This window comes from Bombyx mori, chromosome 4, assembly GCF_030269925.1.
Source record: "Bombyx mori chromosome 4, ASM3026992v2".
Taxonomy (NCBI): Eukaryota; Metazoa; Arthropoda; class Insecta; order Lepidoptera; family Bombycidae; genus Bombyx; species Bombyx mori.
In genome coordinates this window covers 12,802,091-12,829,575 of record NC_085110.1, presented here as the reverse complement: position 1 = coordinate 12,829,575, position 27,485 = coordinate 12,802,091, and the positions used below count along the sequence as shown (strand labels likewise).

Sequence of the window (27,485 nt, the reverse complement as noted above, 5' to 3'; positions counted from 1 at the left end):
CTATTGCTAAATGTTGTTGTAACTATGAAGGGTAGGAGTAAGGAGGATCATTTTGTATAGGGGACTAGTTGAAAAAATGACCACCTGTAAAGAGCAAGTTGTTGTTGGAAGACTCACCGAAGTACCGCTAGTGTAGGAAATTGAAATGATATTAGTATAGCAGTTTTAAACAGAGTGAAGTGTGCTGTAACATACCTAAGTAAAAAAAAGACGAAGAGTGTTGTCTATGAATGTCATGGAGTTGACATTTACCTACTTCAGTGACATTTACCCACTGAAGTATGAAACCTAATTACTCTAGCTACACAGTCAGATAATTATTAATTGTAATAAAACCCTATTAGTTCATAGTTTCAATAGTAGCATTTAAAATAAAAACAAATTTATAGTCATAAATAGATCTAATTGAAATACTTAAATATTTTAAGCGATTAAAATGGGCGGCGGTGACTTGGTGAGCACGTAAACCTTAAATTTATCGTTATTAATATAAACAAAGGTAACAATAAAAACTTTTGTGCAGAATTCCAAGAAATCATGGCATCCGAATATTTTGAAAAACCAAGAACGCGTCTGGAAAGCGGAGCAAGCGGTTGCCGAAGAAAAAAAACGTATCCAAGAACTACAACGTGAACGCCAAGAAGAGAGAGAGAAGATGGAGCTCAACAGTCTAGTAAAAAAAAACTTTTCTAATGCTGACGACACTCGCTTGCACTGGATGTATGAAGTAAGCTCTACTCTGATTTTAGTGTTTTTATAAAACTCTGTTATTTCCTAGGTATTAAAGTAATTGCTGTTCATAGACTTGATATCGTTTTATATGTGGTTTGCTAACTGAATATTTTATAATGTTTAATTATAAACAGTTTTCCCACTATGGAATTATCCCTTCTCTGTTCCAATTCAGATCTTGGAAAATATATGGTAGAACAGCTAAGAATAGATTTATAGACTTAATTACAATGTTATGTATTACAAATTTAAAGTTACACATGGGCTTGATACAAGAGGCTATTAAATTACTACTATTTTGACTGCCAAACCTGATACAATGCATATAGATAGTCAGCTGTAAAGAAGTCTGACTGAAAGACTGCCATACTCTTGTTTGTCTGCCTTTTCTTTTTTATTTCTTCGATGTGTGTCCACCCACACGCACACAGCTCATGTGGTGTTAATTGGTTATGGAGCCTATAGATAGCCTATATATCTACAACGTAATAAAGGCTGCCCCACCCTTTGATCTGAAACGCATATCTGCTTTATGGCAGTAATAGGCAAAGTATCTACCAGTGCGGACTCACAAGAGGTCCTACCATCAGTACCTCTACTATTGTTCCAAATCCTCTTCCAACAACAACATAATTTTACTCATGTTTATATTCCTATTATGCATAAAATTTTCTCTTCTATTTTTATTCTATTTATTATTATTGAAATAAAAAAAAAAACAGTCTACTATTGAAAAAATTTTTTAACTTTAATGCACAGTACCTAGTTACTAAAAAGTAAAAGGTAAAGAAAATAGGTAGACGGAACAGTAAACAAAAACCTGTTTTCTCTTACCTTATCAACATATCGATCCTGGATGTTTTAATTAAATTTGATGGTATAATATGTACTATGATTGTATTGCATTTAGTATGATAATTAAACAAAATCTATTGTGATAATGTATATAAAAAAATTGACTATTATGCGTGGTAAAATTGAGAATTTTTGTTAACAGAGGCCTGAAAAAACAGTACAGAATGAAGATTATTTACTTGGAAAAGCTATTGATAAAAGTCATCAAACAGAAAAAGCTGAGACTGATGCAATACCAGCAATCACAAAGCGAGTAGTTGGTTCTAGCATGCTGACAGCTTCTGATGATACGCAAGTTGATGTAGCGAGGAAATTACGAGAAGATCCTCTTTTGCTTATTAAGGAGCGAGAGCGTGCTGCTCGAGCAGCCCTTCTCAATAATCCTCTTCATCGTCGACGAATTGCTGAATTGTTACGAAAGGAACAAGTAAGTTATTTAATAAATTGATTAGGGAGTATTTAATAACAAGCAAGGCTAAGAACTAGAACTAGTGAACAAAAGAACTAGCAGTGATAAGATTTAAATCAAAATTATTTGTTAATCTGGATTTGAAACATAAAATAGACTTTCTTAGAAATCCAAAGTGCCAGCTTTTCTGGTAGTATCAACTAATACGTTGACATGTTTTTTTTCAATTTACGTTTTCAATTTACCCTTTTCTGTACCTTAAGTTGTGTTATGTGCATGTATGTCACACTTTTTGATCTGGTAGTCGATAGCTTATTAAGTATTTTGGATTATTGCACACCTTTGCTGTTACCTGATCTGCTTATTAAGATATTGTGCTTTACAATCTGATGCAAATTTCAATTCACGGCCTTCATTCCCTCAACCAAGTTATTATGTGTGGTTTGACAAAAATTTACTAGTTTGATTACTAATATTATTAAACAGTGTCATAAGCTGTAGTTTAACTCTACTCAATGTAAATACTCAACTCAAAAGAGACTGAAGTCTGACTTACTTATTGAAAAAAGAAAACAATAATCTGATGGCTAACAATTGTTTTGTTTGTAAATAAAAATTATAATAGCAAAGTCACAAACAAATAGTAGTGTATGAAAAAAAAAAAAATTTTTTACCTATTTCATGTCAGCCCTATTTGGATGCACTAAAGGTGTTGATTGTTCATTGAAAAATGGTTGTTATACAAGAAATGTGGGAAAATTAACAAAACAATATCTTTGAAAATGCAGACAAGAACAGCATAGTTCACTTTATTCCCTGTAGTATAACAAAAACATGCGACCTTATTAATCAAATAACATTTACAGAAAAATATGTAGAATGTAAAAATAGAAATCATTTGATTTCTTTCAAGTTTGTTGATGTTTGATCAATGTGCTAATGATTTGAACAAATACTGACTGCTTCGAACAGATAATGCAAGGAGTTGAAGTTCAGTTTCATTATATTTTAAACAAGTAAATAAAATTACACAATTTTATTTCCACATCATTCATTGTAGTGTCGGTTATTGTTAGTGTTTGTAAACATGTATTGGATGCTCATATATAATTAGATACTGAGTGTGTGCTGAAAATTTAATTGAAAAGCAGATGAAGTTCTGCAGAAATTATTCAGAACAGGATTTTTGTTAAATACTAGACATATTGCACAAGACTCTTAAACCATTAACAAACTCTTATTAGACGAGTATATCTTAATAGAGATAACAATCAGCAAGTAGATGTAACACAATGAAAACGTTTTGGTTTATCAATCACTTATGACTCAAATAACTTATTTATGTACTTACAAACGCTTGATATACGATAGGACTTGATATTATAAATGTTTTCCTCAGTTCAACTCTTTGGATTACTTAAAATATGAAGTTTAGTATAGAACACTAAATCGGTTCCTATAATGTTTGAAAGTATACATTGCAGGAACCAATTTAGTTTGATTTACTATTAAATGATCTATGAACATTTTTATTTTTAAATATTATTAAAATTATGTTTTATTTTTTATTTCAGGATTCGAAAAAAGAGAAACATAAAAAAAATAAAAGCAAAAGTCAAGATCTTGATGCTAAGCTTGCTGCTAAACTAAACGCACTGGGTGGAGATAAAAACGTTGACTTGGCTTCCTTACTCGAGTCAAGTGATTCTTCTTCTGATTCGTCTGCTAAAAAAGAAATTAAAAAAAAGAAGAAAAAGAAAAAAGAAAAAATTAAGCAGAAAAAACAAAAGAAAAAGGAAAAGAGTGAATTTGAAGAATCTGATGACAGTTCCGTAAATGAAAGAAAACGCCATAAAAAGAGCGACGGTAAATCACGAGAACATAGTAGTAACTCCAAATCATTAACACAAGAAAAAAATAAAATTCAAGATTATCATTCTACAAAAGTGCTCAAACGAAACAGTGACCAGGATCTCAGTCAATCAAATACATTGACTAAACGCAGTAGGAATGATGAGAGTCGAGAGCGAAGACGATCTAATTCACACAGTAGGACGCATCGGCATCGGAGGTCTGAAGAAAGCAATCACAATTCTTACCGTAAAAATACACAGCATACACAAGATAAAAACAAACATGAGACTAAAAACTCTAGAACAAAACTCAGTGATCAAGAACGCGCTGCTAAGCTGGCCGAAATGGCGGCGGCTGGTGCACAACGAGAAATTGAGCGCGGTAAACGGGTTGCTGATCAGCGCGTTGCTGATGAACAGGTTCCACAAAGCCATCGAGGTTCTCGGCGGAATGAAGCGCGTGTTCTTCCTGATTCTATTGAAACCAGGATACACTCGAATAGACATTACATACAGAGAGGCAGTAGACATATGGATGAACATTTTGCGCGAAGGTAGTAGAAGAAGTGAAGTGAGAATTTCAATTAAATAAAACAATATCAAATTTTATTTATCCTTATAAATATAGATACACATTATATTTTAGTTGGAAAAGGTTGCTCATTAATCTTCTGTACCCAGCAGAATTTAGTCTAGAGGTATTTTTTCTTTCACGATCTGAAAAAAAACATGGTTAAGTTATTTACTTATTACGAGGAGAAATAATTGTTAAAGATTCCCTAACTATATAATAAGTTGATAATGGGTGAAACTTATATCAGAACAATTTTCATTTACTGTTATCAAATGTAACTGAAAGCGTATTTTTATAACTACACAGCAAAACAATATATTTATCAAGATAATAATATATCGTCTCTGGTATAACACGGTTAATTCATATCGTGCTATAGCGAAACTGTCCACCATCATTTTGTTGTTTAATTAAACATAGGCTCAATATGTTATGTACAATATAATAAAAAAATTGATAAATCTAAACTATGTGTACTGTTGTTTATCAAAACTGTGTTATATCGAAGTGAAGTTGTAGTTTATAAATGAAAGGAATATACACCATATTACATATCACCTATGAAAAACAAAGCGTAAAATATACAATTTTATGATGATTTAATGATATAGATATTCTGAATATGTAAATGAAAAGATAAGTTAAAAAAGCTTAATAGAGCGTCTTGTGAGCCCATTTCATTCGTGAAACAGTATGTAGTGCGTTTCGGGTTGAAGGCAGGAGCAGCCGTTGTACTGTAAAAACATATATAAAACTCAGGAGTGATGGCATGTACGTTGTTGATGTCTGTGAGCTTCGATAACCACTTAATAATACCAGGTAGGTCGTGAATTCGTCCACTGTTCTTTACAATAAAAAAAAAAAAAATTTAATTTAAACTAATTTTGCGGTTAAATCTCGTGGTTATTATTTTCATATTATTATTTCGGATGTTTTCAGTTTTCGAGGTCCCGAACGACTATGAAAATCTTTTTACTTTTCTTAAAAAATATACAATTTCTTGGTACTGCCCCTATGGTAAATCCGTCTTTTTTAAAGCAAGTAGCAAGAAATTTAATTTACCTACTTTTGGTTAGACATTAATATATACGGTTTTTTTTTTCAAAAATAATTATTATTAAGTGGGCGAATTTATATATTTTAACCTTAAGCAAAAATATAATACAAATTTATTTACTATAATGTACTTTCAATGCAATATCCAGACGCACGCACCCCTGCGGAGGCGGGGCGGATCGCTAGTTAAATATCTAAACAAATAAATAAAATTGGAGTGTCTGTTTGTAATAATAAAATAACCACTTTTTACTAAATGCGTAAGTATGTATAAACAGTACATATAGGTACTAAAAGAATTTAAAAAAATATTTTTGTCTGACAGTCTGTTTATCTCTGGAACGGGGGGACCGATTTTGACGGAATTTCACTGATAGGTAGCTGTTGATATAAGGAGCAACTAAGGACTTTTTTTAGATTAGCTTCGACGGCACGACAATAACCGCAGGTAACATCGCGGGACTCAGCTAGTCAGATATAAATCATGTCGGACTTTTTGAAATCATATAATTTTAATCTCAAGTCTTATATTACCTGGTATAAAACCATATGCAGGAAGAATATACATACTGTCACCCATCCGTATTAATTGTACCCTAGCATATTTTCCTATCTGATTGCTGTGAGAAATAGGTATGTATCATTTAGATGATATCTTTGCACTGTTTTTCGGCTGAAAGGCGAGACGGCCATTATGCCACAACAACCGCGATTACGTGCATAGGTTCAATTAATCGTAAGCATTAATCTTTATATGTATTAGCAGGATTTAATAGGATTCCTTAAAGCGTTGCGTTAAACCGTAACATTGTTGGGAACTAAAGGTGAGTTTACATGGCTGGACCGTTCAAAATTATTTTTGTTTTGAAGTCACTTGGAGGCACTTTTAGACACTAGTTGTCGCGGTGGTTCTCATCTTGAAATTTCACGATAAGTTTTTTAATTTGTTAAACGTTTGCGCTTTGCAACGATAACCCTTTCCAAAACTAGATTTTGTTCGCTGGAAAACAAACAAAATTCTTAAGTTCATTTAATAGCCTTAATCTAATGAATATGTAATCAATGCCTAGTATTTTGAATTAATAGGAAGTATTTAAGAAGTTGATTTGTTGGTTAGTGGGTGTGCTTAGGAGTGTGTACCTCTGCACACATTCCAGCATAGATGGGGTCAGTATCCCAGGGACCGCGCTCGGGGAGAGGCAGCGCGCGACGCCGCAGCTCCGCCACGAGCTCGGCCACGTCCATGATGGGGATGGGATCGAGCCCGCGCGCCAGACCCGCTAAATACTCCACGTAGTGAGCCCTGCAACAACATGAGGGCTTGAACACACCTCGATCAGCCCTCGCTTGTAGAGGCCCTCGAGCGAGCCGTAGGGTCGAGGCGGCAATCGAAGTGCGGCCCGGCGCACCAACGTTTCCAGGTCGTCCACGCCCAGGATCGGCAGAGGATCCACTCCGTGCCTCCGCACCGTCCGGCTCAGGTACTCCAAGTAATGATTCCTGAAACACACGCCGCACTCACCGCGCCGCTCATCTCCCACATACGGTTTTTAAGGTTTAAGTTAAGCTTGTTATGCTTCAATTGTGCATCGTTTTCATTCACAACATAGACATACCCACCCACTATTCTATCATACTTACTTGCACAAGCCTGCATAGTTTGCCGGTGCCTCACTGCCGCACACTCCGTCGACGAGGCCGGTGGGAGTCTCTCGTTGTAATTGTGTCGGACACCGTCCAGTACTTCCGGGAGCTGCTTCCGTTTCATAATGGACATTATTCATCTAAAACGTTTAAACTATGTTAAGAAGTACCGAAGTTAAATATTTCAATAACAGATTCAAGATTGCGATTGCGATTAGACCAGTGTGCTTAGTGCGAGTTTCTTAACGTTCTCGATAGCATAAAAGTTAAGCCAATTTTGTATTCAATTGGAACAGCACCCCTAGCGGCAAACGTACGCAAACGCCCCCATTCCATATAAAAATATGAGTTAAATTTTACGCTATCGAGAACGTTAAAAAACTCGCACTAAGCACACAGATACTGCAAAGGAAAATGTGTTTGATACAAAAATGTTGCGTTTGTTCATGTTGTTGTTTAATGCTGGTGGTGGGGTTTACCATGATTTCGGTATAATAAAGATTTCCACATAACCTGTTTTTTTGCTGGGCAGACGAGCTTTTATTCCTACCTTGTATTGACTTAAGTCTCAAGGTTGTTGGCGTCATTCATGCTGTGATGTCTGTAGGCTTGGGTAAGCATTCAACAGCAGTGTGCTTAGTGCGAGTTATTTAACTTTCTCGATAGCGTACAAGTTAACTCAAATTTGTATGGAGTTGGAACGTTTGCCGCTAGGGGCGCTGTTAGAAAACTTACTAAGCACACAGGTGGTCCATGAGATTATTTATTCATCATTGCGACAAAAAATAAAGCGATACGTACTTGTAACAATGTTTGCAGTTCGTGTGGTTCTTTATCTCTTAAATAAAATAAACAGTTTCTCGGGTGATGTGCATGAAGTCCTAATTTTGCACAATAGTCGCTCAAGCCGCAGCGTGCGCCCATAGTAAAAGGCTTTCCACATCCATAACAGAACTCATATTTGCATTGAGTACAAGTGAAATGCATACATCCACCTCTGAAAACAATCTCGCTAATTTATTTACGTCGTTCTACTCTAGTTTCAGCAATAATTTACTACATTGATTAGTAAGGGACGGAATTAGTTAGAACACTAGGTACTTTACTTATAATGTTCGCCCGGTGATTGAATTTCGACCTATCGCTGACATCCTAAGATTTATTAATTATTTACTCGTTTTAAATAAAATTACTTATCATTTTGAAAAAATATATTTTTTTTATAGTAATAAAGTTCAATAGATCCTAAACAGAAGAAACCAGACAGAAAACTAATTGGTTTTTAATTGTTTATGTTTTTGACTTTTTATACAAAATATAATTATTATAGAGATGGTGAATTTTTGTGCTGTTGTACTTTTAGAACGGAGTTCCCTATCGATTGTTTTAGTTCAGATATGTTTGCGGGCCGCGAGGGGTTAGACAGAAGAAAAAGTGTAACAATGAAAATGGACACTAAACACCGACATTTTTTGCAGTGATATTTGAGGCACTTCCCAAGCACCTTGTAAACTGAAACTTTTTTCTATCGATACAGCATGCTGTCAATTTTGAGGATATCCTCCGTTCTAACCGGGTGTTCATACTAGGAGGGATCAAAAAGTAGTGAGAACGACATACTCCTTGGTAAGAATTAAGAATAAAAAAATACTAGCAGGCATAGCTCAGATACATATTTGTAATATTAGTAAAGATAAAAATTCTTTGATTCTCTTTTGTTTTTTTCTGAATGTAGTCATTTGTTTTCTTCGTGTCAAAAAAAAAAAAAGAGAGCTTTTTGCAGGACCAAGACAAAACTTTTTTTTTGAAAGGGATTGAAGACGTGGACTCGGTGTGTAGAGAGACTCGGAGACTGTAGAAAACTAAATTATTAAGTTATCTATAAGTTAGTTATCTATAAGTTAGTTATCTATAAGTAAGATGCCTGCGAGCAGTTCAGGAAATATATGACTATTATACATGGTGTATATGTTTTATCATATCGTACCTTGACAGGGAATATTTGAAGCGACATCGTGGACATTCGAGGCCATTGTCTCTTAGGTGTTGTTGTATCGCGGTCAATGACCTTTCAGGATCGTTGTCATCCAACCAAGTAGCATATTGTTCACATGTCATACCTTCGTGATTAGCCGTCCACTTGAAAATAATTATTTTATTAAATTAATTTTAAATGGAAATTAGAAAGTTTAACAGATGTCAAATACTTAGTTATTACGTGTCAGGTGGCTGGTTCGAGATCGGACACGTACCAAGCAAGTCCCACTGTTTTTAGATTAAATATTTTCATTATTTTGATTGTCAGAGCACGCGGCTCACTAGATGTTAAGTGGTGACTGCTACTCATGAACATCGGCAATGCCAGAGCCGCTGCTCTTAGAAGTTAAGTTGCTTCAGGTAATATAGGTGAAATTTATTTCTGTAGAGCGTAGTAGATAGATGATATGGGTATTATATTTCGAAGCCCTGTTCATGGAATAGATAGTAGCACACGCAGAGATGCAGTTACCTACTACACAGCACACGTCTAGCGTTACTACGCTCGCTACCGGCTTGCTGTTAAGTGGCAACCCGAGCTCATAGATTACATCGTTAATGTCATCTTATCTCAAATATATTAAGTGTATAATCTATGTCATCTTATGACATAAAGTCGAAACATACACTGTGTTGCAAAAACGTTGATTTATTCGTTTATTTATTTATTGCTTAGTTGGGTGGCCGAATTCACGGCCCACTTGGTGTTAAGTGGTTATCGGAGCCCATAGACATCTACAGCGCAAAAGCCGCCATCCACTTTGAGACATGAGTTCTAAGGTCTTACTTTTTACAGTACGAGGCGGATGCCCCGCCCTTCAACCGAAACGCATGTAAACTTGTAAATTGTAGCAGTTTTACTTATTCTTACAGGCTTCCTGCATGATGCACAGCTAACTGAGCGACACTCTGGGCAACGCAATTTCTTTTGTTTTGGATGAACAAAGAATCCCGAAGCACATTCCATGCACCATCTAAAATTGGGGTCTCGAGCCAGAGTACGGTCACGCAACTAAAACAAAGAAAAACTCATTCAAATGTTTCTACTTATGAAATCACACAAACTTAAATATAATTATTTCTAAATTGATTAGCGAAAAGAACTTACAGCTATAGAGATATCTATACGACCAAGAAGAGGTTCAAGAAATTACAGCCGAGACCAACCTTCAACAGTGCAGTAACCGGAATCCGGAGGGACCAATTGTCATTTTAATTTTTTTAATTATTCAACAAACACACAAATTAGTGCATCAATAGGCGTTTTTGAAAAAATACGCCGTGCTGTCTCTGATGTTGAAATGTTTATTAATTTCAGCGCATATCAAATTATAGTTTTCGTTACAGCGATTATTGGACTTGATTAAAAATAGTTGAAATTTAATGTACTCTATTACATTAAATGTTGAATAATTACCTTTCTTTGGAATAATTCGTGCACTTCCGTTTCGAGTAACGTCTTAAGTAGAATATCCAAATGTGCGAAATAATCTAACCAGGCGTCTTCGGGAAGATTTTCTAAATCTGGAACTTTGCAGTATGGGCACACGCAGTCTGCTATGCTCCTTTCCGTGATTTGAACTGTGAAGTAGTGTCGGGCGCATTCTCGACAGCATCGGTGAGTGCAACGTAACATCGATACCATCTGTGCGTAAAAGAAAATTTTAATTTTTAAACTTCTACACCTAAATAATACTCATAATCTTTTTTTTATTTTTTTATTGCTTAGATGGGGTGGACGAGCTCACAGCCCACCTGGTGTTAAGTGGTTACTGGAGCCCATAGATATCCACAACGCAAATGCGCCACCCACCTTGAGATACAAGTTCTAAGGTCTCAAGTATAGTTACAAACGGCTGCCCCACACTTCAAACCGAAATGCATTACTGCTTCACGGCAGAAATAGGCAGGGTGGTGGTACCCACCCGCGCGGACGATCGCGCATAATACAAAATCATCTGACCCCAAACTACGATTCTTTTACTATGGAAACCAGATACTGCATTATTTACATACATTTATGTGTTTAAATTTAGTGTCAATCATTATAATATTAAAATATAGCGTAATAAACAATTTGATGACTAATATGTAGCAATATTGATACTAACTTCATGTTCAGGCAGTCTAGATGCACAAAGTTCGCAATCTTGATGCAAATACACAAGTGCACCTGTTATATCTGTACACTCAAGAGCTGCTAAAAGTGCAGCTGACGATTCAATTCCACGTGAAATTAACTCTACTGCAAGTTGCGCTTGTTCCCACGTTTCTGTCGCCCCTTCTGCTAATAACATACGGGCTTGTCTCTGTAATCAACATGTTTTCATTTATTGTATTATAATCAATAGTACAGAAACCTTTTTTTAGGATTGAAGGATTACTGGTGGCCCGGAAGCATTTCTAGTTTCATCAGGACAGGTGGGCGAACAAAGGCTCAGCCAGGATAGCGGGAGTTGCTAACAGCAGCTCGAGCGCCTCCGAAGGAGACCTAACAACTCAAGAGCAGCTGCTTCGCGAATGAATCTATTACCGGCTCGGAATCGCGACCCGCTGAGAAGATCCGGCGAGAAACTCAGCGAGCTGATGCATGGGTTAGGTTGCGCGTCGAACTCTTGGTCGAGTTCGACGAGTACGGTTAGTACAGAAACCTACGCATAGTAGATTCATTTGAAAAACAAATTACCTCTGGTGATCCTTCAGGTAAACGTATTTTGGCCAAATCAACTAATTGCCCCGAGACACGACGTAATGTGAGAGGTGGAGGCGGTGAAGGAGGATTGTAATTTATTTCTTCTACCGGTTTCTTTACTGGCGTTTGAGAACTTTCGGAATCGCTTTCAGTCCATTCGTCCTCAGTTCGACAAGTTTCACGAAAGTAATTATTTTTCTTTTCCATTGTTGGCTGTACTTGTATTGATGTGGCTTGTTCATTTTTATGTTCTATAGGTGGAGGTGGTGCTGGCTTTTTTTTACTCATTGTAGACGTTGAAGGTTCCGGTTCTGATATGTTAGATTCCTTAACAGTATTTGAATTTTTAGGTCTTGTATCAAATAGTCTCGTTTGCAATTGTTTTACATGACCGCTTTGTATATGTCCAAATTGTGATTTAGGCGGCGCAGGTGCAGGATATTGTTTGATCGATGCTCTGCGAATGGGTACCTTAGAGGCTACAAATTTTGGGCCGTTTTTTTCTAATTTAGTCTTTGTGCCAAATACATTTTTAATTAATTTCGGTATATTAGATTTTGATGCTGGATTTTTAGAATAAGTTTTTTCGGTGATCGATGCACTGTTTACGGTACTAATTGAAGTTTGTACTTGATGCTGTAACGGAGTTTCTTTAATGATATTTATAGGTTCCAATTGTATTTGATTTGCATTTCCATTACGTTCGTTTTGGTCAACCTTATTAAAAATGTCTATTTCTTCTATTTCTCTTTGTATAGTTTGTAGTTGCACATTAGTATTTCGATTATCCGATTCCTCCGCCGGTAGCGGTTGTGAAATATTGTCTAATTGTATTTGTAGCTCAGTGTTTTCCGTATTTTGTTTTATTTCTATATTTATGGCTCCAAATTCTAGATCGTTCCGTTCGGGTTCATCTTGAGTTGCATTAATTTCACCAAAATTTATTGTTTGTTCTTGTTCAATTTGATCATTATTTGTTCGTTCAATATTATTTTCTCTAGTGCGTTCGAGCGGTGGAAATGGCTGTGTAGTATTTAATACTTCTATTTTATTAGATTCGTAATGGTTTTCTGTATTTTTAAAAACATTTACTAAATTATCAGGAGATGGTTCATTAATCAAATTTTCATGAGTTGGTTCAATTGTATTTAACTTTCCTTTTAATTTAGGTTGCTGGTTTTCCGATATTATTAACTGAAAAGACGCCGATGGTCGATATTCAGATACTGTAATAGCGTGTTTTTCTATTACTGTTATATCTGGCAATGTATTCGTTTGTAAAATATTTTCACTCTCAGAAATTATTTTCTGTTGCATTTTAGTACTATTTAATTGGGCATATATTTCTTCAAAAGAGTTAACGGCCACGTACAAATTATTATTTGAATCTTCTTTTTTCACGGGAATTGTTGGTTTAATTTCTTCTACAGTAACAATATGCTCTTCTTGTAGACTTCGAGCAATTGAATCTAGTATTGCCATGTTAGTATTTTTAAAGTCATCTACTTGGTTTTCGATATGATCCATTGCTTCTTCAAATTGTTCATTGTCTTCAGAACTTGTTCTATTAGAAGCTTCGCTCTGTCGTACCGAATTGTTAGTTTTGATTCTGACGTTCTGTGTGTCCTTGCTGTTTCCATCTTCATCTGAAGTAATATTTTCAGATTCTTCTGTTTCATGGTCCGTATCACTATAACTGGTTAACTGTTCCTCGTTGGACGAACTTTCGTGTTCACTATGCGAAGTGCTATTATTTTTAAAAGAGTGCATGTCGGAGTCAAGTTCTTCTCTCATCTGTTGTATTAGTTTTTGAGTATTATCGACTATATCATTCAAGTTCTGTGATTTATCATCATAAGAATTTTGTATTTTATTTTTATTTTCAGGCTGTTTTTTCTCTAATACATCCCTATAGTAAGTTTGTTTGTTACTTTGAGCTTCTGTTTGTTGTTTGACTGCTTCATTGTTTGGGAATATGTTGTTATCGTTTTTTATTGTTGAGGCTTTTGATTTTTGTTCTTCAGTTTTAGAAACTACTTTAAGGGCTATTAAGTTATCTTTTTTTTCATCCACTAATATGTTTTTTGTAGATTTTCTGTCCGATATATTTTGTCCTTTAATCAGTAATTTTTCATTTTTATTATTTTGAAGTTTAATATTGTCGTGTATTATGTCTGTCGGGAAAGATTTGCTGTTCGGTTCCAAAATGACGTCATTTATGTTAGGTAGTGGACTTGCCTTTGTTAAGGCATTATACGCGTCAATAAAATCATTTTCAGATTGGATTAAATCATTGAAGTTTGTTCTGTTTCTGTCAGTTATAGTACTCTCTTCCAACTTTAATTGTGTATTTTCTAATAAACTACGTAAGAAGTTTTCTTCGTCTGTGTTATTTTTAAGAATATTTAACGTTACAGTTACGTCATCTCTGTCGTCATGCGGGGCATCGTACGAATGTTTATTCCAGGATTTAAGATTCTGGTTCGTCTCGTATTCATCTTTAACATTCACGTCCAACGGTAGAAACATCCAATCGTCGTCTCGAAACACCGGTCGCGTCGGTGCTTCAAATTCATCTGAACTATCTTCTGCTGAAACGTAAACGTGACGGTTATGACGATGTACGATGACGTCACGATCTTATATGTAACGGTACGTCAAGGATTCAGAGGGCGTTGAAGATTACCGCGCGCGCGTGACGAGCGGCGCGATGCGAACCGCGGTGGAGCTGCATCATCATCTGCACCGGCTGGCGAGCCCCAGACACGCCCTCGGACTCGTCCTTCTTCGCCCATTTCAGTTGATCCTGCCTGAAATGTAGATTCATCATTGAATTGTGAGCTTCACTTGGGACAAAAAATATGAAGTTGACAACACGTACTATTAGACTACTTAGGATGAGGTTTGCTCACCTGTCGACGATGTCGTTCAACACATTCTGTAACCGCAGGCCACATAGCGCCTCGATGCCGTGCGAGTGACGCTCGAGCTTCTAGTTCGGAGATGACAGCGTCGGGTGCGAGTCTTGCAGCGGCTGCTCGTACGCCCGCGCACAAGCTCGGCCACCGCGAGCGCAACCATGCGAGTGGTGCTGCCGGACTTTGTGCTAATGCAGCTTGCACTTCCGCGGCACTGAAGCCCAGGCGTTCGGCTTCCGTCATAAGCTTGGCGAGCTCGAGGCCGCGTTCTGTTTCTCGTCGGCCTGCGCCGGATAAAGCTTCTAGTGAAGTGGCGCGTGTGGCTCCCGTCGGCTCGGGTGAAGCGGCCTTTGTCAAAACAAACAGTTGAATTGTTAATATTGCGACGGCGAAGACGATTCTACGAGTATACTCATGTGACACGCACCTACTTTAAACTTTCTATTGCTTGTTATTTTAAATGACATAAAGTACAAAATATCATCATCAGATCATCTGAATTAAAATAATGTAAACGTCCAAAATAATAAATCTAAAATATAACAAAAAGTAATATTAAATTAAAAATATATTTATGGAAAAGCAACAATTAGCGACAAATGGGACTAAATAACACCACCGACAAATATAGAGATTTACACAGATCGGGCAACAATTATTGTAATGGAAACTTAACTACCTCTGAGCCATAAAATCCAGATCGACGATGCGACCTTGGTCTCCGTAGATCTAAATGTGAAGCTCTACGCGACATGTTTCCATGGTCCCAGTCACCTCCCGGACTGCTGTCCTCTTCACGCCACTCCCACCGGTTGGTTGTTCCCAACGTGCGGACACTGCGGTCGATCTCCTGGGATTAAAGTATCTATTAAAGCACGGTTATCGATGTTTTGGATAAAAAAATTGTGGAGCATACACAGTTAGCTTACACGGGTGTCGCTGGATAGTGAGTGTCTGCTATGAGATCGTTCACGTCGACTTTCGTCCCGGAACCGTCGTCTTGGTCGCGATCGAGATGCCGATGGGGCGCGTTCCCATTGTTTAGGTACTTCGTAGGTCTGTTTTGGAATTAACTATCTTTATACCAGTACTTTTATAATTTAATTAAAAATTTAAGTATAACGAATTTTAAATTGAATAAAATTCTTAAAAATTTTACATGTAATGTAATCTACGTAATTGTCTCAAACAATGATAGTTTGCTTCAAATTTTTTTGTAATAATTATTGCTATACTTAGACAGGAAGTCGAAAGCGATGAGAAATTGAAATTTGAATATCAAACTTATAATAGCTGCCGGCACGGTAGGTCTTTCCACTCAGAACGTATAAGCATTTTTACAGCAGAAACGAGCAGGATATTGACCTTGACATTAATCCGTTCGTCACAATACGCTCAAATACCAGTAGGTACTTAGATTTATAAGAAGGCTAATTTCGTTTCTTTACACGATGTTATTCCTTCAGCGTAACAATTGTACTCTTCATTGTACTCGAACAAGTGAATGGATTTCCCTAAAAATTGGTATATTTATTGTAGATAAGCTACGTCATGTTTAAATTAAAATTTACCTGTGTAGAAATGCTTTGTGGTGGTGGAGAAGTCCCGGTGTTCGAGACGTTTGTTTTATTGGATCTGAAACTACTTGCTCTGACGATGACGTCGCGCGATGGCGACGTCCCAGTGGACTTTTTTTGAACCTGTTTCTCAGGTTCGATAGATACACGATTGTTTTCACGTGGAGGTGATGGACCAACTGAAATGCTGTGTAGTTGTGGTTGATCTTTAACAGGAGAATCCTTAACGCTCCGACGTGGGGAGTCCTGGACCCTGTTGTCGATTTGAGGAGATGACGTAATATTTCTATTCTGCTGGGAGTGACGAATGTCGCGAGGTGGTGACGGACCCACGGCAATGTCATGTCCTTTTGTACTTCTTTCAACAAAGCTGTGTTTGTTTTGTTCAATAACGGGCGATTGACTGTTTACTATTTGCATTGAAATAAATTCTTCTCTAGGAGGTGACGGGCCACAACCAGTAGACTTTCGCTCTTTGCTAATTTTAGGACTGCATCGCACCCCGTCTGGAAAAAAAGCAAATACGTATGAATTATTAGACATTAATTAAACAATTCAATCGGAGATTCAATAAGATTGTATTTTCTCACTTTGTTTAGTTGGTGAATCATCATGGGTGGCAGTAGTCGGTGTTGATTTTTTTGTTTCAATTTTTAGCTTCTCCATCTCTTCTTTTACGCCTGATACAAGGATTTTCGGAGCTACGGTTGGAGTGCGACAACAGACTGCACACACTCTAACTCCGGGCTCATTGACGAACGTGCAGTGCTCGCATTGCCAATTGATTTCCGGCGGGGGAGGTGCGGGTCCTAAGTAGTTATCGTTGTTTTCGTGGATGCTGCTTGGAGGGACAGTGATACTTTCTCCTTCGCTTTCCGTATCGGCGTCGCTGGAGGGCAGTGGCGGGGAAGGGGTCCGATGCTTGGTGCGGCGGGAGGCGCGCGATCTAACACTCGCGGCCGGCGATGGAGCTCTAGACCCGGCACGGGACGCGGCGCGGGACATAGTGCGCGTTTCCACTACAACAAATGAAACAGTTTTTATTATTAATTTGATTTTTACGTTATGTACTGATGTTGTTACATTGGTATTAAATTAATTTAAAATTTCACTGGTGGTATTATAAGCCTGTGATATACGTGATATACTATACAATAGATTTTTGGACGTCATTCTCATCTATGTGGTCCGATAATCCACTCAATACCAGGGGAGTCGCCGTGAACAGGACTATTCTAAAATAATTTAAGTTCCGTATTTATAATGTCGATAGCGGCGAAAACTTAAAACATTTCATAGACACATTAATTTTTTAGTGTATTATAAAATACTAAGTACTTGGAGACAAAAATAGTTGATATTTCATCGGGAATTTACTTATCTACTAAAACAGTTTTTTTTAATATTATATTTTTAAACTGTACTGTATTCGAAACGTCGTAAACAATAAAATTTCCGGTTTCCGCAAGAGGTGAACCGTGAAAACCGTACTATATAATTCAATTTTTAAAATACCAACCTCTACGATGTGGTTGTGGCGTCTGGGAAACATGATGCGTATGCGCATGCAACCGAGGGTCGTGCGGTGGGAGACAGCAGGGTGGGGGCTGCCAGGCTCCCTGCCACGGATGGTCGAGGCTCGCACAGCTGCCGTATCTCCAGCCCGAGCCTGCACATTGCGCGCATCCTCCGCACGTCGCTCCGCCACCGACACCTAGCTCTAATACTGACGCACCACGCCGCAAGGGCCGGTTCCAATTCTGTACATGCGAAACGTTCTCTGGCTCCCATGACTCCGGTGGGACATTCTGTATTTAAAAACCGAAAATTAAAACAGTTTTTATTCAAAACAAGCAGGCAGCTTGTAAAGAAAAGTGTTTGTAACCTCCTTGGACAAGTGTATTGCTGCTATGCCGGACTAAAAATCCGACGACGGCTACGGCAAGTACTTTGTTTCTTAGTAAATACTAATACTATTGATAAATTTGGTGGTAGGTCCTTTTGTGACTAAAAAAGAAAAAAAAACTTGTCAATTTGAACCCCGCATATTTATAATTGTCAGTTTTCTGTTGTGAGATTAGACGATTATAATCAGTACCGTCATTCGACTATTTCTACCGCAAAGCAATCGTAATTTTCGATTTGTAAAATTCTCAAAATGTAGATGACGGCATCAATATTAAGAATTTTATGGGTTCGGATTTTTATTCCGTGAACTAGTCAATAATAAATATACCGCAGCAATAACATAGCATGAAAATTAAAAATTGCGCTTAAATATAAAAGAATGCGTTTTGTATCCCCATTAGGATGTTAGGGCAAAATGACAAAATTATTATATTGTCATAGGTCCTTGACTCGTGGACGAATTTTGAAGTTAGTCGAACGTCTTGAATTCGAAGAAGATTATTGAAAGAATCCCTTACATAGATTGGGGATAGGCTAATAAAAGCGATTTAAAATAAAATCGTTACTAAGGGTGTTAAAAGATACTTAAAATGTCTTCAATACCTACTTGATGCATATTAAATCCTTGAAGAGATCCTCTTTGTCTCGCCCAAGCTGGATTGAGGTGGCCAAGAGTATGGTGTCCTTGTGGTTGCATGCTTGTTAACTGGGGCATATTTGAATGCGGCATTGATGTGGGTAGATACGGCATACTGCCGATATGGCTAGAGGTTGGTATTGTGGTCATCTTGGCTTGAACGTGGAGCGGCATTTGCGAATGGGGATGTGGTGCAACGTGATTGTTGATGGGGGTAGTTCCTGTGCTTCCACGTGAAACTTGGGCTATGCCAGCGGACAAATGACCTAGTGTTGCACGTCTTTGATCCATCATAGGCTTAGGACTGGCGCTTAGTCTGTCTCCGCTCAGCTATAAAAAAATAACAATAGCATTAAATATGTGATGGCCAAAAAAGAATAAAAAAAGTATTTTTGATATTCGTTGTAACGCGAAATTACGAACTTTAAATTACATTAAATATGTCATTAATTTGTTTTGTTCTAAAAATAAGGGGAGAGAAGATGGCCATCACAGCGATAATGAAATCATTGAATTTCGTCCGAGTCACCAAACCGACGAACGAATGTAAAAAAGTTTCGCTTCAGCAAGTTGATGCAGAATTCTTGGGGATCTCTAATATCGCGTTTTTGTGCAATACACCAACGTCATTTGTAGAGTGAAATATATTCTTTGGAGTATTAACGAAAATACCTTGTGTCGTCGCGGAGGCGGCACGGGCGGTGCAACTTTTGGTGGTAATGGAGGTCGTTCTTCTCGTAGTTGGGCAGTCGACAGAGCCTAATAAAAGGATTAGTATATTACATGAGCTATATAATATACGTATAGATATCAGGCATATCTGCCTGAACCATTCTATTTAAATGATAATCAGAACAGAAAGAGTTCTGATGATATTCAAATAACTAGATAGATTTTTATCGGACACTGCTGAAGTGCTCATAAATTAATGAAAACATTTTGTTGAATTCCGTGCCTATATGATACTACAGGGGCGTACCTAAATAAAAAACCTTCACTTTTAGCGTCGCATCAGCTATTATTACACATGGTAAAAAAGGGTGTCCAAAGAAAAAAAGCCTTTGCATTTTATTGCACTTGATGATAGGGGATGAGGTCATTACGTAGGTACCGGAGTCGCAACTGTGTTGCGGTCCCATCTTTCAAATCGGCACGCATAAATGCTGGGCAGTGTAATAGGTTAATCACTATTGTCGACGCGATAGTGGAAAGAGGATTAAAATCACTTTTATCACGAATAGATATAGAGGATATTGCGATTATAGTATAGTATTATAGTACTCGTATATAGTATTGTAGTAAAGCTGTTATTTCCGTTACGGTGCCTTTAAACACAGGTAACCACTTAATAGATAGATCGTGCGATTTGCAGCCACAGCTAATAAATTACAAGTAAGAACACTTTCGAAGTCATACACGTGTATTCATGCGTAGGTGCGTAAACAGTAATTCTGTATGGGTATGAATTACGAGTACATAGTTCTGAGAAATTATTGAAGTATGTATCAAAACCATACGTGGCACAGCGGTGTCACGCGTTTTACCAGTTTATTTGGTCTTGAATGAGTTCGTTAACTAGGCTCCACTATCACCAACGCTAGAGGCTGCGAAGATGAGATCCGAAGACGTTGTGCTGTGACCATATCCTCAGTTGAGAGGCTAACAAAGATTTGGAGAGACCGCAGTATAACAAAAAACACAAAAGTTCGGTTAATGAGATGCCTGGTCTTTCCAATCTTTCTGTATGGGGCTGAGACGTGAACGCTGAGGATGCAAGACCGTCGTAAGATTGATGCACTGGAAATGTGATGTTGGAGACGTCTCCTTAGAATTCCGCGGACCGCGCACCGTACCAACGTTTCGATCCAGAAGGAGCTCAATATCAAGGAGAGACTATCCGTCAACAGTACAAATACGAATCCTCAAGTTCTTCGGGCACATCACTCATAATGAGGACTCCATTGAGCGGTTAGTGGTGCAAGGGCAAGATCTCGCGGGCGATCCAACACGATGGACCGACCTCATAAAATCTGTGACTCACTCCAACATAAACGATTGCTCTCACTCTGCGAAACGCCGTGCCCCATGGTGTCGTATCGCGAGAGCATCCCTATCGCAGGATCCGACTAATGCATGACCACGACCACTCTGTCAAGAGTGTACGAATAGGAAGAAGAGTTCTTTATAACGACTTTTTTTTAAAAATATATTTTATCATAAGTTTGTTTATGAACGGTCAGGTCGGTAGACTATTGGCAATTTGTTAATAATGTCAATAGTTTGGGCTACGATTCAATTTAGGTTTATGTCTATATGAGTAGAACTAAAAATTGTACAAATAAGTGTTTATGGAACAAAATTGAATCTGTATAATTTATTGATTGATTTGAATGATTATAAGGACATATCTCGTGTAACAAACAGGTACTAATATTATAGTATTTGTTTATTCAATTTAAATGATTTGTACAGGGCGCAACGCCAAAATTATAATATGAAAAATGACTATCGTAGAAAGGAACGTATTGTGCCAAATAACTATTGCGTATTTAAATTGATTTAGGTAAGGTTATGCATAACACATTTCAACTGGTTTATGTGATTGTTTGGAAGAGATCGCCGTTATCTGTACTATATTTTAATGTTTATACATTTTATAATTTCATTGGGTCAGGAGGTCAAAGACTTATAATATGAATGTAGAATAGGGATCGCAGCGCATATACTTCCACTGTTCCAAAATCTTCTCAAATTAACACTTTTATTACGCTTTGCTCATTTTTTAACCGTCTTCGCCATCTTCCTTTCTCCGTCATTTTGTCTGTCATTCTCTTCTCCCTTTCTTTCCGTTTTCTCTCACTCACATCTTAACGCTCCGTTCCACACTCTTTTCATACGTTCCGTTCTTACCAATCCTACATGAATGCATGCATCCACCTTCGATCTCATAACCGGAGTTTCAATTCTGTTGCATAACGGCTGTCCCACATCGGAGTGCATGTTTCGCGGCAGAAATAGTCAGAATGGAAGTATATATACATGTGAGCTTACAATACACCCGTAATTGTAGTAACCGTGAAATCAAATTTGAACAACAGTATAGTTGCATCGCTTGATACGAGTAAGCCGTTTTATCTTTTTGGCTACGACGACTTCAAGACCTACGTAACAAGAGTACTGTTGATAAAACTCTGCTATTTATCTGTTGGTTAATGTTAATACTAATAAATAACTGATCCAAAAAACGTTTATCGATTGCGTTTAGATAGGTGTTAAGTAAGGCATTGACCTGACGTTGGTGGTGTCTGCGTTTGGGGTGTCGATGGTACATGTCGTCGCAGGAGGCGCATAGAGCGCGGCGGCCGCATTCCGCACAGCGGACCCGGGCTCCTCCGCCTCCGCACAGTCCGCATGACGCATCAGCATCTACAGGGTGACCTGCACGTGACAAAAAAAACAAAATATTCGATACTTATGATTTTTACTGGTGGTAGGACATCTTGTGAGTCCGCGCGGGTGGGTACCACCACCCTGCCTATTTCTGCCGTGAAGCAGTAATGCGTTTCGGTTTGAAGGGTGGGGCAGCCGTTGTAACCATACTTGAGACCTTAGAACTTATATCTCAAGGTGTCTGGCGCATTTACGTTGTAGATGTCTATGGGCTCCAGTGACCACTTAACACTAGGTGGGCTGTGAGCTCGTCCACCCACCTCAAGCAATAAAAAAAAAAAAAAAATTTAAAAATAATATATAATAATAATAATCATCACCAAGCAATAAAATAATAATAATAATAATAATTGATATTTATATTCATCTTTATTAGACGCAGTTCGAAAATAACTTCTAGCAGTTATTTGACATAAAACCAAAATCTCTAGGAATTATGCGTACAAATTTTATTTTAAAATCGTCTAATCGATTTTATGATACTCCCTATATTTGTATGTTGTTTTTATTTTATATTTATAGAGCACCTTATAATCTTGTATGGAATAGTTATCAAAAAGTATTGGAGTGGTGTGGTTGTAAGTTTTTTCAATAAAAATAAGTATAACGTCTCCTTTGGGAACAATCAGTGTAATTAATAAAACTACAATATTCCATATTATAATAAGTCGTTCTGTTATATCCGCGTAAAATTAAGTGATAAAGATGCGATAATGTACATAGTAAAAGAAGAAATAATTCAACTCAAAACAACAGAAGACATGAAACAAGAGATCTTGTCGCGATTAAAAGGACCAAGTTTGTTCAAAGGCATATGCTGCATCCTAAAAGCCTTGATCCCAAAGAAGATGTTAAGAAGAAAAGAAACAACGAATCCGACGAAAAACATAGAAGAGCTGATCGAACATTTAGGAGTTATAGGTATTTCTTGCTCTTTAGCTACAGAGCCCTAAAGAATATCTATACTCTATACTAATATTATAAAGATGAAATATTTGTTTATTTGTATTGAATAGGCTCCGAAACTACTGAACCGATTTGAAAAATTCTTTCACTGTTTGGAAGCTACACTATTCCCGAGTGACATAGCCTATAATCTTTTTTGAAAAAAATTAGGAACCCTTACTAATACTCCAATAATGTAACCCAAGGTGTAAAAAAGTTACCTAAAATATTCTTTACATCGCGTGCAGAATAAAGTAATGTAGTATGACTTTGTAGAAAACATTATTATTTACAAAAAGTGTCACGACAGCATATGTCTAACTATTATAGTTATGCCGCTATAAATGTTCTTTTATTTAAAATAATAAAACAACGTCGTTGTTTTTGTTACAGATCCGGATCCGGAGCAGGGCTGCTTGTAATTTATAAAACAGTAAGTACCTGTAGGTGGTCGAGGAGGAGGCGGCGGCGGTGGATTTAGTTTAGCGTTGACATATTGATCACTGGGAAACTCGACGACTTCGTAGTCTGGTTCCGGTTTTGTTAGCGGTGCACGTTGCATTGGTTGTGTGAAGGGATGATGGGATCCGGAGTGTATAGATCTAGACATCGTCGGCGTTGGAGGGACGGCGCCCCTTGGGTCGCGTCCTCGACCCTTCAGCATCCTTTATGTTTGTTAATTTACTGCGGAAAAATCGTAAATCTGATGAAATGTTTTTAGTTGTTAAAATCACGTTTTATCTAACACTAGTTTTCTGATCGTATCTATGACATAACTACATTAATATCGCAAGGGCGCAGATCTTTAAACAGAAAAGAAATTACATATTAAAGTAATTAAAATGAACTTGTTCATCGACTGCTTTTCTTTGAAAATTGTATATAAAAGTTAATGGCACAATCCCTCATGCTGATCGTTCATGTTAAAATATTTTGGGATTGAGTTATTGATATGTATTATACAATCAGGAGACTTTTCATGAGAAACTATTGTTTTCCAGATAACCATTGACTGCCTTAATGGAGAACTCGACTTTATCAATTGGTGGACTACCGTTCGTTCAATGGCTGCGAGTACCCGCTTAACAGTAGGTATGCTGTGTGAGCATTAACTCAGATATGAGACCTAATAAAAAGGAGGCCCCAAACTCAAAAGAAAATATTCTTTTCAGCTCGTAAACAAAAATGGGGTCGAAAATAAGTCAAACAAGATTTATAAAATTATTGAGAAGTATGTTTAAACACACATACCTAATTTATATATATGAAATAATGTATGTATGTTCACCTAAAATTATCTTTCTGCATCGTCTCATGGCTTTTATGTTTTAATATAAAATTACATATTGTTGCGCGCGAAGCCGCGGGCGCAGCTTGTATTATAATAATATACGTTGCGATGCCGTGTATCTGGCAAATTAGAAAAATGAACATTTACTTGAAAAACAAATCAAAAATTTTTAATTCGAAAATGTTATTTACAAATTTCGGAAAAAATAATTTCTATTTATTTCAAATACTTTGCGTCAGATTTAGCGCGTTTGCTTAAGACTGTTTTGATAGATATTAAATTATGACCGGTACATAAGATGTTGAAAATAATTTAAACATGGTTATGTAGATTTGCTACCGAATTCGCAAGTAAGTACATCGGCATTATTGTTAAGTTTTTTGTGTTTATTATCATGTGCAAATGGCAGCTGTGACCGGGATAGTGCGGGCGTTGCCGCGTCGCCGACGCCTTGTCGACCCATTTACCGCCACTCATATCCCAAAATATCCAAAACGATGTTCGTACTCTATGAATAAAATTAAAATTCAGTTAGGTTAGTGAGTACACTGTAATTGAATATTTAATAAACTATAACGACAAAAAAAAATTGTTAAAATAAATTGTCAGATTTTAAAGTGTGTTATTATTTTCAACGAAACATCAGAAGAATTTACAAATGAAAAATCGGCAGTTAGATAGCGTACATTAATTTATAATCGATTAAGATCGTACCTGTTTGTTTATTTCAAGATGTTGCGCAAGAATAAACAAAGCACTGTTTTTTTTTGGAATCTATTCATGGTTCTGAATTATGCAACTCTGGACATAAAGTTCATTTCACTGCACTGTGTCTGGTCACTTGCGACCCACTTAGAGCCACTGTGCCGGCGGAGTAGCTCTGGTCACACGTCTGCTAGCACGAGCGCGACACTCGACCTACTCTTCGTTAGAGTCGGTGGACCTGGTAGCTGATAATCGTGCTCCCTAACTGGACGAAATTGACAGCACGTAGACGCGTGTGTGCGACTCGCCTCTATTTCAGTACGCGGCTGTGTTGCCCCGATTTTACTAAAATTACGACGCGTTGCTATTTCCGCACTCTCACCCCGTTGCGCCCACTCTTCGGAGTCAAATACTTCGCGAACTCATATTTTATATTAACAACTTATATTTTTAATCACATTTAATTAATTTGAATCAAAATGAATTGTGAAGTGTTTCTTGTATTTGAATCGTTCGTATGTGCAATTTAATTGAGAGGTATTGTTATTTTTAAAACGTGTGTTGCTGAGATAATGTCACCGCCACCCAGATATTTTATAGGAGTTAATGAACTCTGTAAACAAGATGATTGGAAAAAATGGAATAAAAGACGGATAGCTTTGCGGCTATAAAATAAAAATACGCAACATTTCTTATATTTTAGAAAAAATGTACTTAAAAAAAAAAAATTAAAATAAAGGAAATTTAATTTAAATTAAAAGAAGCAGCGGGGACAAGTAATTTCAGAGGAGTTCGGGTCACTCAAATTTTTAGTGTTAAAACCAGAAAAAAACTTAAAGCTAGTATAACAATAACCAGCAATCAAATAGCCAGTATAACAATTTTAAAGTTATTATTGCCGATGCTGTTGTCGAAGCTCTCTGTGGAAAACATGTATCTGTTTATTTTATTTTTCTTTGTGTTATACAATATTTGATTTAGAATCACAGTAACTATATACAGTATTCGGACTCTCTCTTTTACGGTTTTCTATGTTATTGGTATTTAAATATCAATTAATCTTAAAAAGAGTAAAGAAAATAAATATCAAACTTGGTTTTTGATGATGAAATAAGGAAACCGAATTATAATCACACGAAATCACCGACAAAAACAGCTTACTTAGTTCACACCGAATAGAAAGAGACAATATTGTAGAAAACTTTTTTTTTATTTCTTTCGATTTTACGCCATTTCCCATATTTTTTCGTGTTCATTATCATATTACAATGTGGAATGAGCTGTAAAAGAAAATAGGATTGCAATGTCGTACTATCGACAGATACAACAACACTTCGTCTGTCGAAGACCAGAAAAGAACAGAGCGGCCGCATGCTGTTAGAACTACAGGCTGTTACAAACTGTTAATGCTGTTAAAGCCAGAATTCCTTGAAACCCCATTAGGAAGTAAAAAATCTTATCGCGAGAAATGAAGATTCCCGCTAGGGCTCTGTCGCGTATTATAAAACAAGACCTGAAGCTCGGCGCTTATCGTCGATATACAACAAGACATGCCCTAAATCAATCTTTACAATTAAAGAGAGTGGATCGATCAAAACGTTTTTTGTCGCGATACGCAGGTGAAAGGCACAGAAATATCCTCTTTACCGATGAAAAAATTTTCACGATTGAAGAACACTACGATAAGCAAAATGATGCAGTGTACGCTCACAGTTCTAATGAAACTGCTTAAGCGGTCGGAAAGGTACAACGTGGACGTCATCCTGCGTCAGTGATGGTTTAGTGGGGCGTGTCTTATCAAGGAGTCACAAAACTACATTTTTGTGAAAAAGGAGCGAAAACTTCAGCCAAATTGTATCAATACTGTCTTGGATCATGTTGCGCAACCTCTCAATAATACACTTTTTAAAAAGATACCGTGGACTTTCTAGCAGGACTTTGCACGTCACAAGGCACGGACTACCCAAGCCTGGCTTGTAACCAACGTTCCAGACTTTATAAGAGCTGAAGACTGGCCCTCATCTGCTGCTGATCCCAAACACTAATGAAAACTCAACACTATCTAACTTAAAGAAACAAAAAAATATTTAGTGCGGATATAGTGACGAAATATACTATTATAATTAACGACAAGCATTTATGTTTACACAAATGAATTTTGTTTTCGGACTTGGCTTTTAAATATATATATATATATTTTTT

At 37.1% G+C, this 27,485-nt stretch overlaps 2 protein-coding genes and 1 long non-coding RNA gene across 7 annotated transcripts; 2 read left to right on the top strand and 1 right to left on the bottom strand.

Moving 5' to 3' along the window:
- The first annotated feature begins 222 nt into the window (after positions 1–222).
- On the top strand, positions 223–4,890 carry LOC101737224 (pre-mRNA-splicing factor CWC25 homolog). Its single transcript, XM_004930898.5, has 4 exons — positions 223–454; positions 524–727; positions 1,730–2,014; positions 3,571–4,890. The coding sequence occupies exons 1-4, from the start codon at positions 437–439 to the stop codon at positions 4,405–4,407; spliced, it is 1,344 nt and encodes a 447-aa protein (XP_004930955.1). The 5' UTR covers positions 223–436; the 3' UTR covers positions 4,408–4,890.
- Positions 4,434–27,485, bottom strand: LOC101742029 (E3 ubiquitin-protein ligase lubel). Of its 3 annotated transcripts, none has more exons than XM_038010716.2 (21): positions 25,293–27,485; positions 23,729–23,971; positions 22,182–22,330; positions 19,565–19,651; positions 18,863–19,222; positions 17,867–18,155; positions 16,938–17,366; positions 16,342–16,853; positions 15,700–15,828; positions 15,450–15,620; positions 14,765–15,118; positions 14,539–14,662; positions 11,847–14,443; positions 11,272–11,469; positions 10,578–10,805; positions 10,032–10,172; positions 9,111–9,262; positions 7,925–8,120; positions 7,121–7,263; positions 6,811–6,979; positions 4,434–4,566 (listed from the first exon to the last, which is right to left on the bottom strand). In XM_038010716.2, the coding sequence occupies exons 2-21, from the start codon at positions 23,949–23,951 to the stop codon at positions 4,537–4,539; spliced, it is 6,681 nt and encodes a 2,226-aa protein (XP_037866644.1). In that variant the 5' UTR covers positions 23,952–23,971; positions 25,293–27,485; the 3' UTR covers positions 4,434–4,536. The 3 variants fall into 3 exon arrangements, with proteins under 3 accessions (XP_037866644.1, XP_037866646.1, XP_037866645.1); XM_038010718.2 differs by lacking the exon at positions 6,811–6,979 and adding an exon at positions 6,620–6,782; XM_038010717.2 differs by having other exon boundaries at positions 11,847–14,440.
- On the top strand, positions 9,754–25,195 carry LOC110386028 (uncharacterized). Of its 3 annotated transcripts, none has more exons than XR_009973007.1 (6): positions 9,754–9,940; positions 10,034–10,778; positions 11,531–11,797; positions 23,681–23,720; positions 24,289–24,375; positions 24,460–25,195. It is a non-coding gene; the product is annotated as an uncharacterized LOC110386028 (long non-coding RNA). The 3 variants fall into 3 exon arrangements; XR_002431289.3 differs by having other exon boundaries at positions 24,289–24,379; XR_009973006.1 differs by having other exon boundaries at positions 24,289–25,195.

What these genes read in the sequence shown, in the direction of transcription:
- LOC101737224 (XM_004930898.5), top strand. An exon ending in GCTTGCACTGGATGTATGAA is followed by an intron (nt 728 to 1,729) that starts GTAAGCTCTACT and finishes TTTTGTTAACAG; the next exon opens with AGGCCTGAAAAAACAGTACA. An exon ending in AATTGTTACGAAAGGAACAA is followed by an intron (nt 2,015 to 3,570) that starts GTAAGTTATTTA and finishes TTTTTATTTCAG; the next exon opens with GATTCGAAAAAAGAGAAACA.
- LOC101742029 (XM_038010716.2), bottom strand. Translation starts at nt 23,951, where the DNA reads ATGCTGAAGGGTCGAGGACGCGACCCAAGGGGCGCCGTCCCTCCAACG. An exon ending in CGCCTCCGCGACGACACAAG is followed by an intron (nt 19,223 to 19,564) that starts GTATTTTCGTTA and finishes ATTTTTTTATAG; the next exon opens with CTGAGCGGAGACAGACTAAG. An exon ending in TTGAACGACATCGTCGACAG is followed by an intron (nt 14,663 to 14,764) that starts GTGAGCAAACCT and finishes TCTACATTTCAG; the next exon opens with GCAGGATCAACTGAAATGGG.